The 18,530-nt window shown below is 49.2% G+C and overlaps 2 protein-coding genes across 2 annotated transcripts in view; both read right to left on the reverse strand.

Annotated features, from left to right (window-relative positions):
* Positions 1-4,379, reverse strand: part of MYO7A (myosin VIIA) — an 89,441-nt gene extending 85,062 nt beyond the window's left edge. Inside the window, exons 1-2 of the mRNA XM_049780497.1 lie at positions 4,298-4,379; positions 1,266-1,318 (exon numbers count right to left, since the gene is read on the reverse strand). Of these exons, the coding sequence (XP_049636454.1) occupies positions 1,266-1,283 (18 nt within the window). The 5' untranslated portion in view covers positions 1,284-1,318; positions 4,298-4,379. The remainder of the gene's footprint in view (positions 1-1,265; positions 1,319-4,297) is intronic.
* Positions 4,380-9,249: 4,870 nt separating this feature from the next.
* Positions 9,250-18,530, reverse strand: part of CAPN5 (calpain 5) — a 60,838-nt gene continuing 51,557 nt past the window's right edge. Inside the window, exons 7-13 of the mRNA XM_049780503.1 lie at positions 18,349-18,426; positions 14,938-15,133; positions 14,249-14,371; positions 11,923-12,119; positions 11,064-11,176; positions 10,657-10,793; positions 9,250-9,716 (exon numbers count right to left, since the gene is read on the reverse strand). Coding sequence (XP_049636460.1) covers positions 9,534-9,716; positions 10,657-10,793; positions 11,064-11,176; positions 11,923-12,119; positions 14,249-14,371; positions 14,938-15,133; positions 18,349-18,426 — 1,027 coding nt within the window. The 3' untranslated portion in view covers positions 9,250-9,533. The remainder of the gene's footprint in view (positions 9,717-10,656; positions 10,794-11,063; positions 11,177-11,922; positions 12,120-14,248; positions 14,372-14,937; positions 15,134-18,348; positions 18,427-18,530) is intronic.

Below are 18,530 nucleotides of genomic sequence, written 5' to 3' on the forward strand. Positions count from 1 at the left end.
ATTTGGGAGCCATTTTGGAAGTTGGAGATCACACACAGATCAGCCTCATTCAAGGCAAGCACCATACCTACTGTACCCATTGCTTGATCCCAGATTTCCCTTCTCTTGACCTGTCTCTCTGGTGGCCTCTGAGTAGGCTCAGAACCAAGGGATCGTTAGCAGCTTCTCCTGCCTCATGACAGCTTTCTCAGGCAGACAAGTATGTGGGTCCCCTGAGGGCTTGCAGGACACACAGCCCAGTGGCTGAGACGTGCACTCTGGCCAAACCCTGCATGTAACCTTACTGCCCACTGGCTCAGAGCCACATTCCTGGCTCCCATCCTGAAGACCAGGAGCTCAATAGAGCCTCAGGCCAGTCACAAGGAAAGGCTGAGGGCCAGGCACCCCCTTGCTCAGTGAAGGGGGAGGACTGGAAACTGCACAGTGTTGTACCCCTGTGCCTTTGCCTGCATCACCACAGGGACCCAGCTTCCTTCAAGAAATCTCCCTGCTCCTATTTGAAGCTAGGTTTAACCTCAAACATTTACCAACTTCCACTTCTTTTTCCCCAAGAGCTTTTCTGCACACAAGGCTCTAGGATCCAGAATTTCTGAGGTTCCAAGTTATACATAAATCATTTCTATCCATTAGGGCAAGGGCAATAAGAGAGGAAGGCCTGATCGACATACCAGTTGGAGAAGTTCAGACTGGGCCAGGGAACACTGAGAGGGGGCTTTTCATGGCTGGGTTTTGGTACATAAATAGGAGTTTTTCAAAAGTTAAAATTAGGGGGGCTGGAGAGATAGTATGGAGGTAAGGTGTTTGTCTTGTGTGCAGAAGGTTGGTGGTTCAAATCCCGGCATCTCATATGGTCCTCCGAGCCTGCCAGGAGTAATTTCTGAGCCAGGAGTGATCCCTGAGCGATGCCGGGTGTGGCCCCAAACAAAAACAAAAACAAAAAACTATAAAGTTAAAATTAGGGAAGTTTTGGGGCCTGGAGCGGTGGCACAGCCATAAGGTGTCTGCCTTGCGCATGCTAGCCTAGGACAAACCTCGGTTCAATCCCCTGGCATCCCATATGGTCCCCCAAGCCAGGAGCGATTTTTGAGCGCATAACCAGGAGTAACCCCTGAGCATCACCAGGTGTGGCATCCCCCCCAAAAAAAATCAGGGAAGTTTTCTAAGAATAATCTTACAATTGGGAGAATTCAGAAGGTAGAAGGAACCCCCAACCATGTTATTCCTGGTATGAAAAGATGATGGTGAATGGGGTGAAAGGGCCTTACCTGCTGGAGAATCACCATTGTCCTGTGTTAGCTGTTCCTCTGCTGCTCCACTCCTGCAGGGAAATAACCATGCCACACCTTTGAAGAGGCTTAAGGTGGCAGCCTGGGGCCTGGCGGGGGTCACTCTGGACTCCTCCCAGAGTCCCAGCCCTTCCTCCCTCTGGGAAACCCTCTTTGGCCGCTGTCCCACTGGCCACAGTCCAAGTGGCATGAAGGAGCCTTGACCATCTCTAGCTCACTGCCCAGAGAAGCTGTGATCTTCTTTCAGCTATTGTTCTTCAGAGGGTCCCAAAGGCCTTTCAGGAACAGGTCAGCTTCTTCACCTGAACTTAGGGGCAGAGGGATCTAGAGAGGGGACAAGGCTCACCCACGCTCACACTGCAGAGTCAGAAGAGTTCAGGGCTAGGTCTCTGTCTCTGTTCTCCCACTTGGGCCTGTCGTAGAAAGAACAAGGCTGGCCTGGCCTAATGTGGAGTCTCAGCTGAGTGTGTCCTGACTTCCGATAGGTGACCAGGATCCATATGCCTCTCTCCAGCTCTGTCTATCCACAAGCATGAACTGTCTGATTAGGGATACTCTTCATCTCTGCTCAAGTCTGGGGGTTGACCCCTGGCAGTTCATGGGGCTCAGACACCCCCTTATCCAGCATAGAGGCCAGCCCAGAGGTGGCTCAGGGAAGGCTCATGATTCAAGGCCGCCCCCACACATAGGCTCAATCCTGAGTCCCCCTCCCTCAGGGGCATCAATTTTTCACAAAGTTCATTCAGAGGCACCAGGGCATTCGATCCTCTGCCCAGACACTGGCTGACACCTGAGCCCTGACCCCTGCCCTACAGTCGTGGATGAATACAACGTCACACGCCCCCAAAAGCTGAGGCAGCTGCTAGGGAAGGATGTCCTGGTTGCGAGGATTAGGACTGAGGAGAATGTCCCACCAAGCTACCACCACTTTTGGTAACAGTGTGAAGTTCATGGGAGAACCAAGGTTTTTATTAGGATTCAAGGACATGGGCCAGAGTACCTGGGTACTTGCCTTGTACTACACATGGTCCTAAAAGAGGAAGCCTCAGTTTCCCCTTGTGAGCAGCTCCATTTTAGCTGTCTCCATTCCATGGTAGTTTTTTTTTTAACATGTTGAAAAACTCCTGGATTCTTTCTAAGAATGGGAAGTTAACAATTTCCCAGGATCATAGATTTTGCCCCCAGACCTTGGGTTCATAGGAAACCAAGAGATAAGGGCAAAATCTAGGCAAACAGAGACTATCTACAAGGCTCTAAATTAGTCAAACTGCTCTAAAAAAAAAAACCTCCCATTCTCTGTAACATTTTTATCAGTTGACAAGTAACACAAATATCCAGTTTTCTTACTTAATAAAATAACAATAGAACAGGTAGGGCACTTACCTTGTACTGGCTGACCAGGGTTCGATCCCCAGTCTTCCAGATGGTTTCCTGAACACCCCAGGAGTAATCCCTGAGCACCTGAGCCCTCTGCACCACTGGGTGTGGACTCAAAACTAATCAAAAACCCCAACTTAATGTACTGCAATACTAAATGCCTCCTTGTTGAGGAGTTTTTTCTTGTCTACTTTCCAATAAACTTTTTTATTTTCTAACTCTGAGTCTGTGCATCCTTATTACTTAATATATTTTCATTCTTGAAAATATTAAAGAATCCGGGAATTGTGAACTAACTGAAAGACCCACTCATCCTGCCCCTATATCTGTCCCCCTCGCCCCCGAGTGATCCCTTGAATACAGGGAGTAAACCCTGGGCACATTTGAGTGTGGTACCAACCCCCCATCCAAAACAAAACAAAACAAAACAACTCAGGGTTTTGGGGGTTTAGCAAACAGAATCACATACTTTCCATGCATGAGGCACAGGTTTCACCCCTAGTACCACATGATCCCCTAAGAATTGTGGGACTCAACCCTCAAGCACAGAACTAGGAATAGGTTTTGAGTCCAAACATGGGTGTGGCCCCAAAACTAGGAAAGTGAAGAGGGTGTATGGGGTAAGGGGGTTGAAGCAGTGTTGAGGGGATCTTGGGTTCCCTGACAAAACTCAGCCCTACCATGTATAACCCAGGTGGTTCAGTACTTGGGCTGATAATGTGGGACTGCACCAATTCAGAGGTGCTGGGAGCTGTGCCAGTCATGGGACAATAGAAGTTTAAGGACAGAACTCAGAAAAAGCACCCTGCCCCTTAAAACATGTTGGAGAGATAGCATAGCGGCGTTTGCCTTGCAAGCAGCCGATCCAGGACCAAAGGTGGTTGGTTTAAATCCCGGTGTCCCATATGGTCCCCTGTGCCTGCCAAAAGCTATTTCTGAGCAGACAGCCAGGAGTAACCCCTAAGCAACGCCGGGTGTGGGCCAAAAAACAAAAACAAAAACAAAACAAAAAACAAAAAACAAAAAAAAACCATGTAAACAATAGTATATCAGATAGGGTGCTTGCCTTACATACAGTGGACCTGAGTTCAATCCCCAATCCTATATAGTTTCCTGAGCATCACTAGGGGTGGCCCAAAAACTACAAAAAATAAATAAAACACCCCTGAAGAACCAGCCTATGTTTAGGCTCATTGTTTTTTAGAGTAATAACAGAGGCCCCAGAGCCATCTCCACAAGGCCCAGACCTGGGTTCCCCCAACAACCAGACAGCTGGGACTTATAATTCTATTTCCCAGATAGAAACTTTGAAGACAGGGAAAAGAAGTGACTTCACTGATGATAAATATGGTGACAGGGTGTAATGCAGGCCATATAAAGGACTGTTTCCCCCAAAACTTGACACCACAAAGACAACTCTGGAGACCATGTCCCTTGCCTCTTCCTTCTCAGCCTGCATGCCTCCCCCTTTCTTCTCAGGACAGTTTCTCTGTGACCAAGCTCCTAAAGGCTATCGGAGGCTCTAAACAAAAGCCAGCAGCTCCAGTCTTGGAGTGCCCAGTCCCAAGGCCATGACTGCCCTGATGTCCAGCGGGCCCCTGACCCGGGGCCCAGTACTGCATGCAACCCCTTACCTGGGTGTCAGCTCCCACCAGCCTGACGTCTGAGCCAGTGGCAGCGGGGTCTGTCTGTGTGCTCCTGCCTTGTCTCTCTGGTTCCTTGTAGCTATGGGTCCAGAGTCACTGCCCTCTTCTCCCTTCCCACTCCAGGGACTGCCCCCAGGAGGAGGAGCCAGGGAGGGGGCCCTCTGAGGTCTGGGTGCAGTGACATCCACATCAGAGGGGGTTGGGGGGAGCTCCGCTGCTATGGGCTCTCACAGGTTCCCCAAAGGGACCTCCAGCACTGGAGCCAGGTCCAGGGTCCCAATTCCCTCACCTCCGGTCATTCGCAGGAAGAACATGCTCTCCAGCACCCGGGTTGAACCTTCACCTTCGTTCCCAGCCTGACTTGGTCACTGATTTGCCATGGCTCATTCCTGCTTGCCCTTCGCCCAGTTTCTCCTCCATAAAGCCTCTGAGCCCAGCTGACCAGTGACAGCCCCTGAACTGGCTGGCCTCTTTTCCCCCTTCCCTGTGCACACAGCACACTTGCCCCAATCTATTTCCCAGGCGTCTCCCCTAAAGCTCACCATGTCAAAACTGCCTCTGCAAGTTATGGGAAGCATATGGATTTGCTGGATAGGTATTTTTAATCAATCAATTAATTAATTAATTAAATTTGGGGGGTTAGGACCATACCCGGGAGTACTCAGGGTTACTCCTGGTTCTGCCTCAGGAATTACCTCTGGAATGCTTGGGGAACTATCTAGGATATTTGGGCTAGAACACTGTCCTATCACTGCAGTCCCATGCTGTGTGTGGTTTTAGAACCATCCACTGAAGTTGCAACATACTGGGAGCAGTCCTGCACGTGTAGGAGGATACAGGATCCTGGGGAGGAGGCCAATAGCATTCACATTGAAGCCACATGGCAGGGTCTAGCTGAGACCTGGCGGCTGCCCAGTACCGCCTGCAGGCCAGTCAGGTTTTGGACAGAGGGAAGAGTTCCCAGCTCTGTTACTTTTGCTGTTTCTCCCAGAAGAAACCTTGCTGCCCCAAGGGCCAATGACCTACATGCGCCACCTGCTGGGCATGGACACAAGTTGCCTGATGACACCTCCATGGAGGCAGAAAGAAACCTCCACCTGGGTCAGCAGCCCTCTGGCTGTCTGGTTCTGGTCCCCCTCTCCTGCAATGACATCTGCACCCCTTATTCAATCACTTGCCATACAGCACCTTCCAGGCTGAACTGCAATGCTGTCATCCTTACAGACAGGAGAGGAGCAGGATCCTGGCCCAATGAAGGGCCAAGCTGTGAGTAATCAGTGTGACTAAAATGAGTGTCAGGGCACTGCAGAGACTCCAGAGATCCCAACTGTTGAGGTTTACTTCTCCCCTACCAGTACCAAGCCCGATGTAAAGTGTGGGCCGAATTCACAGTCCTGGACTCACCATCACGACAGGAAGACCTAGGGACAAGCCAAGTTCATTCATTCCCACGTTCCTCACTCCTACTGAAGTGGGAAAATGAGAAGCAGGATCTCTGAGTGACTCGTTTCAGAGTTGAGCAATGAATAGGGGCCAGTGGTGGTGCAGTGGGTAGGGTGCTTGCCTTGCATGTTGCCGACTCAGGTTCATCCCCCAGCCCCCCAAATGGAACCCTGAGTACCACCAAAAATGATTCCTGAGTGCAGAGCCAGGAGTAAGCCCCAAGTAGTGATGGGTGTGGCCTAATAGCAACAACAACAACAAAGGTGAATAAGTCATAAATCAGAGTTTCTACAAGACCAAAGCAAAGGAATAGGTTTGATCAGGTTGCTTGAACAGGAACGGGGGTCACAGAAACAATAAGTAAATGTCCATATGAACTTAAATTGTACTCATCACTGATTGTGTATGTTAGCAACCTGATAGCAACCATTATGTTTTCATTAATAATTTTTAATTGGATCACCATTATATACACAGTTATAAAGTTGTCCATGGTTGAGTTTCAGACATACAATGTATAATTTTACATGTTTTTGTGGGGTTTTTTAAGTGAAGCAAGATAGGACTTTTGGGGTGTTGGTTTTGGGGCCATACTTGGCAATGTTCTGGGGTTACTTCTGATTATGCACTCAGGACTTACTTCTGGTAGTACCTGAGGAGACCCTTTGGGATGTTGGGGATCAGGAAGACAAATGCCCTACCTGCTGTACTATCTTTCCCACCCCAAAGCAAGTAAGTTTTGATTGAACAATATTTACTTAGACGTGAGGTAAGAAAGAGAGGAAATGTGTTCCAGAGAGAATTCAGGCTTAAAGAAGCAAGCAGCCAGGCAAAAAAAAAAGATCATATTTATGTTCAAGAAACACATAATTTCACATGTTCAAGGGAGAACATGCGCTCGAAGGGCAAGGCCCATCCTGTATGTTAAATGAAAACTGCTTCCACTATTAATGGAGAAAAAAGCACAGGAGCTGCATTTTAAACTCAAGTCTTTTCAGTCATAGCCAGGTCAAGTCCACATCTGTAAATAAATTGGGGGTCCTCCCTATGATCTCTCCAAGTGCCAATCTGTTTTGTTGCTTAGATTTCTGTAATACCCCCACTGTGCCTCTAATGCCTGCAGTGTCTCCACCTCCTGTGGCTTCCCCCATACAACTATACAGCACTTTCCTCTCCCAGTCCCTCCTTATCTTCACCCTCAGGGAGGTTCCTGGAAGGCTGAGGCCCACACTGCCCAGCAGGAACTGTCTATATGACCACTGGGACCTGGAACTTTCTCTGCACCCCCTGACAACCCCGTTTACAGACCATGAGCAGGAGGAGTTGTGGCAGTCTCCCAAGGGAGTAAGGCTGCAAGACTGAGCCAATAATCTCAGTTCTTGGACTCGGAGTCCAGTCTCAGCTGCTAGCCTCTCATTTATCTCAAAGAACAGTCAGCCCACATGTTTCTGAAAGAGTCAGAAACACTCTTCAGTTCTTTCTCACCCCCAGAAGGACAAACAGATACACACAGGCTGGTGTTTCTGGGGTTGAGGAAACATTTATTGTGAGAACAAAACAGGCCATCGTGAATCATCCCAGCCCAGGGTGATATGGGCCAGAGATGGCGTCCACTGCCACTGGGGAACACTAAAGCCCCAAGTGTCTTAGGGTGCATCTGAGAAAGGTGGATTGCTCCTCCACCCCAACCCCACACACTGGGGAGCCCCAGCCTGTAAAACACCATTCACATCCACCTGGACCCTAGGAGAGCACAGCCAGGAACCAATCTGGCCCACCCAAAGGGGCAAGATGCAAGATGACCAGATTGGGTGTGTTTGTGCCCAGTCCCCATGCAGTGGGGCCTGGTGTTCCCAGCACTGCAGGGAGCCAGACATGCTGACTGGCCAAGCAAAGATCCAGGGACAGACCCTGAGCTGCCAAGCAGAGCTGGGACCTTCCTTCTCCATCCAACTCATCTTCATGGCGATGCAGGCAAAAAAGGGTGGGTTACATGAATGCCTGCAGTGAATACATAGAGCTGCAGAGAAGGGGGTAGTCTGGCCCTTGTCTAGCACGTGGTAGCAGGAATGTTGACACACAGATTATAGTGGCCCCACTTTGCAGAAGCGGGACCAAGGCACAGGAGGTTTAAGTAACTTGCTCCTGATCATGCAGAGTCCTGTCTCCAGGCTCAGGTTCTTGAGGGAAGAGTCCAACTCTCAGAGGAGTCCTCAAGTCCTCTTCACCTTTAGGGGTGTCCTGCACCCAGGGCCAGCACATGGCAGCAGAATTGGCCATGTTGGGGGAGGCCAATTCCAGCTTTTGATGCCTCTGACCAGAATCTGGAGCCAGACCAGACCAGAATCTGGAAGTGCAAGTCTCCAAAATGAATTCCCTTCAGCAAACCTCTGGGTTTTCCTGACATCGTCTGGTTGGGGCTCAGGAACAGAGAAAGGACCCCAGGAAGTTCCGGTGTCAATGCTGCAGAACAGGCCAGCCGTCCTCACAGCAGCTGTCCATCTACCTCCAACTCACTTTGTCCCATGCCCCACACATGCAAGAAAATAAAACCAGAGATCCCCCACTTTGGAGTTTTTTTTTAAGGTGGAGATTCATAGGTTTTGTTTTCCTTTAAGAACTCTTGTTCAACTGGAGAGTTTTGCAATGCAAAGAATTTGAGAGCTAAGGACTCAAAAGTATACTTTGGTCCCATAGCAAGCAGAAGGCTGTATGTGGCCTCTTGGGCTGTATTTGGGGGGCGGGGAATGTTGGTGGCAAAAATCTCTCTGGCTACTGAGAGGTTTCCAGCTCTCTTGCTATACCCATAGCATGGTGACCTAATCCTAGAAGAAGTGAAACTGGACTCCCGGAGACCCTTCTTCCAGGAATAATCTAGTCTTGCAGAAGGGGGCACCTAGGAGCATGTCTACCCCCACCTCCACCCACTGCCGAATGTCTGTGTTCTCTCCATTCTCATGGTCCTTGGTTCCTGGGCCCAGACATACTTTGAGAAAATTGTCTTCCTGGCCTCTACTGCCCCTGAGACCAGAGAATATCTCCGAGACCAGGTGGACCAGGAGCTTGAGACTACTCAGTTACTCCTGGCTCTGTGGACCTCATAGATTCATTATATAAACCTCCAAGAATTAATAAATGGACAAGACTTAAGAATGTACAAATATCACCTGCATATTTCCCAAATCCCGGCCTGGTAGGGATCCTCCTGGAGCCAAGAACTCGGAGCAATAGCTTAAAGGGATGGAGCACCTGGAGGCCTGGTTGCCATCCCACCCCAGCACGGGGTCCCCCAACACTATTGGAAGTGACCCCCAAACATGTAGCGGGGAGAAAACCCTGAGCTACTCTTACATGCCATCCAGTGTGGCCCCAAAACCCTAGAAAAGGTCCTGCTGAGGAGAACAAACACCTTAGAAAGAAAATCTGGGGCAAAAAGACCCTGGAAAGAAGTGTCTGGAAGGCCTGGAATGGAGTTGTTTGAGTGTAAACAATTGGAACTCCATCCACTGACAACTGAGGGTCTTTAGGAAAGGTTTCTGCCTGTTGAGAGCCTCAGGCAGTGACAAGTGGGGGGTAGAGAAGGCTATTTTATATCTCAGGCCAGAAGATTCCACCATGAGCAGGAAATGCTTTGGCATCCTCAGACACTGATGTTCAGAGAAGGATAGAGACCTCCCTACACACGAGGTCCAATAGTCAGTCAGCAGAGGGGCTGGGAAGTGGGCACCAATGTGTCTGGCCTGACAGTCCTCATGCTGTGGGACCATGAAGAGAACGGGGATCAGACAGCCACGAGAGAGGTGCTGCTGAGCACGTTCACAGCGACCGTGCCTGGCAGGTCATTGGGCTGGCGGCTGCTGCGGTCTTGAAGGTGGAGGGTGTGCAGGGTCTGGAGTTCATCCGGATTTGCCTTCAGTTGCACCTGGCCCAGGAACTCATCCTTCAGGACTCGGTGGTTCCAGATCTGGGAGGAGAGAGAGGATCATGGGAGGGAACGATCTCTCAGACCCAGAGTCCAATCCCTAGCAGGGCAGGGTGGCTGTCTGTCAGTCATGAATCCCCTTTCTGCAGTGCCAGCATGGCTTGAGGAAAGAACACTCATGCCTTACCTGCAGCCTTGAGCAAGGCCACAACCTTTCTAGAGTTAGTTTCCTTCTAGCTGTCAAAGCTTCTTTGACCTTTTAAGTCTGCTGGGACTATGAAGAGGGCTTGAAGGCATGTTTGCATGCAGGGGCCCCAGGTTCTATCTCTCAGAACCCAGAAGTGGTCCCCAAGCACAGAGGCAGTTGGAGGCCATAAACACCACCAAGGTGGCTGCAACACTAAACCAAATCAAATCTGTTGTTACTGGTTCCATTTTCAAATTCAATGCCCTTGGACAAGTGAGACAACCCTTTCCCTATTTTTAAGGGTTGGGATTCACAGCTCCTAAGAGTGCTTCCTGTACAGCCTGTGTTTTGCTCCAAGGGGACAAGTGTTAGGAAAACTTGGAGAACTGATAGAGGCTCCCCAGGGAATCTGCATGTTTGTTTACAAATGGTTTCTCACCCAGAGGGGCACAAGCCTCGCTGGGGGACAGAGGATTTCCTCAGAACTAACGTCACTGCCATCACTGCTGCCTGGCCTAAGTTAGCAAGTAGGGGCCAGGCCTTCCCAGCCCTGCTCCAGGGAAACTGCCACCACACTCCTCATAGACAGCACCTTTCCAGGCTGTCCCCTGATGGGAACTGACCTTTGGGGCAAGGTCAGCAGAAATGCCCTTTTGGGCAATCCCACAAAGAAGACTCCAGGGCCTTGCAAGGAACATGTTTCTCTGTGTCAGGGACAGTTCCAGGGCCTTGGGCCAAAGCGTGGCCACCTGGGAAGCCTTGGGCTAAGGTGCAAAAAGGGCCAAGAAAGCTCACCTGGACAGTGATGGGCTGGTCTGGCTTCTTGCAGTAGAAGACGCCCCTTACATTGTACTCAGGGTTTGAGGTGCCTTTCTGCACGGCCGAACGAACTTTGTCCCCTTCACACTTGATGATCACATAGGAGTTAGCCCCTAGGGAGAGACAGGGTAAGGGGGCAATGTTGCAGCAGGCCAAAGGAGAAGACATCTGGGAGATAAAGATACCCCCTCATCACAAATCCCAGGACAGCACCTCTGTGCTGAAGGAAGACATGGCCTGCCCCACTCCCTAACTTTTGGAGATAGGAAGTGGCATGGATCTCCCCTCAGCCCAGAGTGTGGTCCACCACAGCCCAGCAACCCTCTACCCTGGTGCCTGGCACCAGACTTCAGCCCTAGGCAGCACTGCTCAGGGGAGCTCACCTGTTGAATCCTTGAGCCCAGCGGCCCCCAGGACATGCACCTGGGTCACCTGCTGGGGGTAGCCGCACAAGGAGCTCCAGCAGGTCTTAGGGGGCTCATCCAGGCACAATTCCCTGGTGCAGGGCAGAGGTAATGAGGGAGATGGACAGGGATAGGTTTCAAGAAGGATAGAGGGAATAGAAGTGTGGCTTTAGTCTGGGTGGAGTACCCCCCCACACCAAAGCCCCTAGCCTCCCACTACCCTCTCTTTCCCAGTTTGGAGGTGGGTGATTCTCTGAGTCCTTTTCCATGTCAAGCCCCAGTTGCACTTGTGGGTGAGAGTGACTCCCACCATGTCTGCATTCCCACCAGCAGTTTCAGAACTCCAGGCTGAGCAGACCTATTTCAGTACAGGGAGTTAGGTGTCAAGAACCCAATACTGGGGGCCGGAGTGATAAGCACAGCAGTAGAGCATTTGCCTTACACACTGCTGATCCAGGATGAACCTAGATTGGATGCCCAGTATCCCATATGGTCCCCCAAGCTTGCCAGGAGTAATTCCTGAGTACAGAGCCAGGAGTAACCTCTGAGCGCTGCTGGGTGTGGCCCCAAACAACAACAACAACAACAAAAAGAACCCAATCCTGGACTCATATACGCCAATGACTTAGCCCAGCTCTCCCCCTGGCTGTATGACTTTAAACTATACCCCACCCAACTGGGATCCCCATTTCTCTTCAGAACAATGAGGGGAATGGTGGGGAGACACCTGCGCAGGGCTTCGGGATGATGAGTAACCACTGGTGGGTGTGGCCTGGAAGCAGAAGGTGGGGCTCCAAGTGTGACTGGACATGGGCATCTCTGGGTGCCCCACACTCACCGGCAGTTGGAGGGCACATCTGTGAAGACTCGGAGCAGGAAGTCGCCTGTGTGGCCTGGCTCGAAGGTGGTGGGGATGATGACATAGCGGCCCTCGGGCTGGTCCGTGCGCAAAAAAACACTTCGGGAATTGATGTAGATGGAGCTGGCGACCCGAGGCTGAAGGCTGTGCATGCGGTACTGGCGGTTCTCTTCCACCTGAGGGAGAGGCCACCAGGAGCACCCTCAGCCCTTGTCCTGCCTTGGTTCCAAAAGCCCGCCTCAAAAAATGAAAAGGCCAGAGGCTCTTGGAAGCAATGCTTGGAAGAGGCAGATATACATACAGACTGAAGTTCCTTAGCATTTACCCCGAGTGGCAGGGGTAGGGGATGATGACCAAAGAGGACAGGGCTTCCTTTCAAGGTGTTGAAAAGGCCCTCAACTTGACTCCAGTGATGGCTTCTTGTTGTGTATACATTGGAAGGAGCCAGCATGTGGATGAAAGGTAAGGGGTGGGAGAACATTTCAAATCAGCTGTCAAAAGTTGGAACTGGAACTGGAGAGATGGTGCTTGTTCTGTGTGTGGCTGACCAATGTTTGATTCCCAAACACCCCATATGATCTGTAAACACCACCAGGGGTAATCCCTGAGCACACAGCCAGGAGTAAGTTCTGATCACTACTGGGTGTGGCCCCCAGATAAAAAAAATGTTGCTTCCCAGATAACCATATCTGTGAGGAGTGAGGACCCCCAGGTAGACATGCTTGTGGGGTGAGGATCCCCCAGGTAGAAATGTCTGTAAGGGGTGAGAACCTTCAAGCACATAAGCCTGTCACTGCAGCATGTGTCTATGAAATGCCACCCAGAGTGACATGATGGATAGGTACTAGCATAAGCATCCTCCTAGGCTATTGTCCCAGTGTGAGGGTCTCCCCCAAACTCAGCAAGGTGGCACATAGCATTGTCTCCCCCACTACAGCAGAGTCATATATGAGGTGTGCCCAAGCATGTCACATGTCTGAGAACTCAACACCAACCACATCACTGTGACTTCCTGGGCTTGCTGGATCTGAAGGGTCCCAATGTCAATACATGAGCATCACAACATACGCAAAGCCCTGAACCCCAGTCAGGAGGAATGGAGTGGCTTGCCTGGAGCTGCCTTCTCCTATCTGAGGCCTGACAAAGCCTCCATCATGAGGGTTCTGGAACCCTGAGGGAGGGAACAGTAGGGACCTCCAGAGCCTTCCCCCTTTTCTCAACCATGGAAGAGTACACACCTAAGAAGAAACTGGATTTTGAAGTCAGGGTGAAAATAAAAATCACAGGTAGAGGGGCCAGAGTGATAGAGCACTAGGTAAGGAACTTGCCTTACATGCAACAGATCCGGGTTAGATCTCCAGAACCTCATATGGTCCCCCAAGTGATCCTTGAATATAGTCAGAAGTAAGCCCTAAACACTGCTGAGTGTGGCTTAAACATCCCCCTCAAAAAAAAATTTAAAAAGCATAAAAATGAAATCACAGGAAAAAAGTAGGCTGATGAGACTGGATCCAGACAGGTACCAGGTACCACAGTAGCCCTGCTGGTAGCATCAATGGGGAAGGGGCCAGGGGAGATGACAGTAAAAAGGCTATACTAGAGCAAGACTTCATAAACTTCTTCCACTTGCCATTCCTTTTTTACCCAAGAAATGCACCATGGGCAAGGACTGCCAGAAACACCTTGGGTTCAGAATGTGATTGATTTTTAAATTCACTTTGGATCATTGCAATTTCAGAAACTTTTCACTGCTGCCAATTCTTCCACAATACTGCCTGCCCACACACTCTAAGAATGGTTCACAGTCCATAGTTTTAAAAGCTAGGTTCTAGGGCAGGTAGGATATTTGCCTTGTACATAACTGATCTGGGTTCAATCCCCAGCATCCCAAATGGTCCTCTGAGAACCGCCAGGAGTAATTCCTCAGTGCAGAGCCAGGAGTAACCCCTGAGCACTGGCAGATATGGCAAAAAAGAAGAAGAAAATGAAAACAAAACAAAACAAAACAAAAACTAGGTTCTAGAACTAGAGAGATAGGACAATGGGTAAGGTGTTTGCATTGCAGCATGCAGCCAACCTCAACTATTTCCCTGGCGCTGCATAGGGTGCCCTGAGTACTGTCAGCATTGATCCCTAAACACAGAGCCAGGAGATGTCCTGAGTACTGGCAGTTGTGTTCTGGGACAAAGAAGATAGTGAGTTCTAGAATATTTTCTCCCAGAACCAGAGGGTCCCAATTCCAACTCTCATGCTCTTTTCCCAACCCAATTCTCTTAGGCTGAGCAGGTGCCCTGACTGGCCTCACCTTGTAGATGTCAAAGCCAATAGCCAGGTTTTCGCCTTTGCCCCCACGACGTGTAGACTGTTTTGGCCGCTGCTGGATGCATATCAGCACTTCATCTTCTGGCTTCTTCACGTCAAAGACATACTGCAGATGTAACAAAAAGAAAGAGGACATAGTGAGATCTGACCCTGAGGGGTTCCATGCTCTGGGAAGCCTAGCTCAGGGTCTATCCAGCTCAGCTGTGGTTGTGCAAGTCATACGATCTCTCTGAGACATGGCTGGACTCAGAGCTCAGGACTGGCATATACAGTCAGTGCTCAGAAAGCACCAGAGCATCAGGACTAAGCAACTTCCAAGTCCCGACCATGGACACTGCAGGGAGAGGCCCCCATAGGAGTCAGGCTAGATATAATCTGGAAGAAGCTGCTGTGTGCTTTGTGAAACAGGGGATGAACCCAAGCCCAGCTTCTAAGTGACTTTATAGCTTCACATGAACCCTCAAAATCTCCATTTCCTCATTTTAATCTTCTGTAGGTAAAAATGGGAGGTTAGGTAGGGGTCCATAGGAGGCTGCAAATGAATAGATGGACCCACTCAATCCTCATCCCATTGTGTGGATGGTGCTCAAAACCCCAGGAGATGCAGCATGGTGAAAGCAGGGTTAGCAGTCCAGTATGTGAAAACAGGGGTGAGATCCCAGGAGAGCCCACCTGGGGGTTCTGGAAGAAGGTGTCCTTGTGATTGATGCAGCCACCACTGCGGTTCAGTCGGGGGTCCTCATGGTGCGTCCAGGCGCCGTGCAGCCGTGCTTCCTCCCAGGTCTTGTGGATGCTCAGGTAGGATGTGTTCATCAGGCGGCACTTGATGATGTCGGTGAAGTAGCGGCACAGGTCCTCAAAGGTCATCCTGAAGGTTGAGTGGGGCGAGGCCCTGAGTGGGTCCATCCTCCAGCCAATGAGTGTGCCCTGAACCATAGCCCACCCATGGCAGTAAGCACACAGCCCCTTCACATCTCTTTGGCCTCAGTTTCCTGATCTGAAAAATGGTAATGAGCCTAGACATGGCAATTCCCTTTCTCACAGAACCACTGTGGAAAATAAGGAAAATAATAAATGGATCACACTCCAGGACATTGAAACTAAAAGCATCTTCAAGGAGAAAACACCACTGTCCAAACAAATGGAAGCAGAGATAAACAAATGGGACTATATTAAACTGAGAAGCTTCTGCACCTCAAAGAAAGCAGTGACTAGGACACAAAGGCCACCCACAGAATGGGAGAAACTATTCACCTAATACCCATTAAATAAGGGGCTAAAATCTAAAATATACAAGGAACTGACAGAACTTAACAAGAAAAAAATCTAACCCCATCAAAAAATGGGGAGAAGTTAACAGACACTTTCTCAAAGAAACAAAGATGGCCAAAAGGCATATAAAAAATGCTCCACATCATTAATTATCAGAGAAATGCAAATCAAAACAATAAAATATCATCTCACACTACAGAGACTGGCACACATCACAAAGAACAAGAACAACCACTGCTGGTGTGGATGTGGGGAGAAGGGAACTCTCATTCACTGCTGGTGGGAATGATGTCTAGTCCAGCCTTTTTGGAAAACAATATGGAGATTTTTTAAAAAACTGGACATTAAACTCCCATATAATCCAGCAATACCACTCCTATGGATTTACCCTAGGACCACAAAAAAAAAAAACACAATACAAAAATGCCCCCTGCGTGCCGCTTTATTTACAATAGTTAGAATCTGGAAACAACCCAGAGGCCCGACAACAGATGAGTGGCTAAAGAAACTGTGGTACATCTATACAATGCATAGAAGAAATTAAGTCATAAAATTTGCTTATACATGGATAAACTTGGAGACTATTAATTGAGTGAAATAAGTCAGAGGGAAAGAAATAAGCTCAGAATAGTCTCACTCATATGTGGGATTTAAGAAAAATAAGAGTATTATAATAATACCCAGAGACAATAGAGATGAGAGCTGAAAGGACCAGCTCATGATAACAATCTTATCACAAAGAGTGGTAAGTACAGTAAAAAACAAAGTAATAGATGGATCAAGTACAATTTCAACTTCCAGAATTCTGAAACTATTGGGAAAGGTTGTCTCAGGAGAAACGAAGGTTAAGTAAGGTGTGCCTGGGGCATCCAGGACTTTTCACTGCTGTGGAGAGGCCTGAGTGAGTTCTGGTGGGACTCCCTGGTTGATATGCATCAGTGCCAGGTTTTAGGGGGTTAGTTTTAATTTTGGTTTTTGGGCCACCCCCAGCAGCTATTCTTAGTTCCATGCTCAAGAGCAACTTCTGGCAGTGCTTAGGAGATCATATGTAATGCCAGGGAATAGAATGAGGATTGGTGGGATGCACAGCAAGTGCCTTAGACTCGGTACTAACTCTCAGCCCTAGGACCACGATGTTGCTGGAATCACTGAATGCTATAAACACTGCCAGGAGGCTGGGATGGGGAAATGGAAACATCAATCCCCCACAAGTTTACACACAGGGGAATGTGTGTGTGTTCACTGGGTATACACATACATGATAGCAGTATGTGCACATATTAAAACATACAGGTATGCTGGTTGTACACATCTATGAGATGTGACCACATATGAGAATAGGCTATAACATATATGATAACATGTGTACAATGCATAAAATGTATTACCAGGTTGCACATGTGAGAACAGGCATGTATGCACACATTTGGCAATATACATAACCAAGTATTGTGGTGCTCACACACAATAGCATTGTACACACCAAGTATATCTCATGTGTCTAATAGGTGAACAAATGTCATGTGAGTGCACTAAGTACACACATGTGAAATGTGTGTAATTATGAGCCCACGTGCACATTAAATATGTGCACACAAGAACATACATGTACGCAGTGTGTATACACATAAGAACCGTGATGTTTGCCAAGTATAAACACATAATGCATGTGTGGTAATGTGCATGCATGTACAAGATGTGCATGCATGGGAAATCTACATAAGGGCTTGCATGTGATGGCATGTAGGTGTCAGCTATGTATGTTTGTGGATATGCTTGCATGCACCAAGTATACACACATATGAGGACACACATGCATGTACCTGGTTGCACTTACATAAAACATGTGCGCATGTTCCAGGTGGTACATATGAGAATGTGCATGCAGAGTGTGCACACATATGCAAACAGGCTCCCACATGCACTCAGTGGGAACACACAAGAAAACCTCAGGAAAAAGCCTTTCTCTGATGAGGGCTTCCTATTGCTGTACTTTCACTTGATATTGATCCTTGACCCGGGTAAGATGAAGTGTCTGATCCAGAGGCATCTGGGGCCTCTTGCAAGAGTTCCCTGAAGTAGGGATACCTGGTTAAGTAACATGATCACTGCCAGCTGTCTCTGAGTATGCCTGGAACTGTCCTCCAATTCCTACCATATGGTGTACTCAGTACCCATCAGGAAGTGGCTGAATCTCCAAGTCAGGAGTCTTGCTGCAGAATGATCCTAAACCCAAAGCATCAGACCGATAGACACCGATGAGGGATGCAGGAGCCAATGTAGGAACAGTGATGCGAGATTGCTGGGGTGTTTAAGAGAGGCCTCTCCTACACTTTCTCATTCCCTCTCCTCCCTGAACTCACAACTTCTAAACCTAAATCTTTTGCTTCAGGGCTGGGTTTCTCTCCTTGCCCACAGTACCCAGGTCTCCTCTACACCCCAAATCCCAGCATAAGAGGCATTGTCTCTGTGAGGCCTCACTCTCCAATCAGTTCCTGGCAGTCAGCCCGCCAGCAAGCTCCTGCTGCATGGTCACTCCCTCCCACCTGCAAGCTTCCTTGTCTACCTGCAGAGGACCAGCCAGGTGCCAGATCAGCCAGATCAGGAGCCCTCAGGATCTCCTCAGGTGGGCAGAGGATCAAATAGAGGAAAGAAATAAAGGAAACTAACAGCCAACTCATTCTACAGAGGAGGAAACTGAGGGTCAGAGAGATGCATGGCTTGTGTTCAAGGCTGCCCTGTGGAGATGGGTAGGGCCTTTGCCAAAGACCTGGGGAAGTTAAACTCCTTCCTGGGCTCCATGTCACTCACCAGAACTCGCCGTCATCCTGCACGGTCACACCCATCTTCTCTCGCTCACTCTTGCTCACTTTCTGCCACTCCTCTGAGCTGATGAAAGAAGAAGGAAAGAGGGAGAAAGGTAAGAGGACGGATCCCAGCAGGGCCATACTGGCAAGGGCAGGATGAGGGTGAGCTGGGCACAGACTCAGGAA

Source organism: Suncus etruscus, chromosome 9 (assembly GCF_024139225.1).
Source record: "Suncus etruscus isolate mSunEtr1 chromosome 9, mSunEtr1.pri.cur, whole genome shotgun sequence".
NCBI classification, from domain to species: Eukaryota; Metazoa; Chordata; class Mammalia; order Eulipotyphla; family Soricidae; genus Suncus; species Suncus etruscus.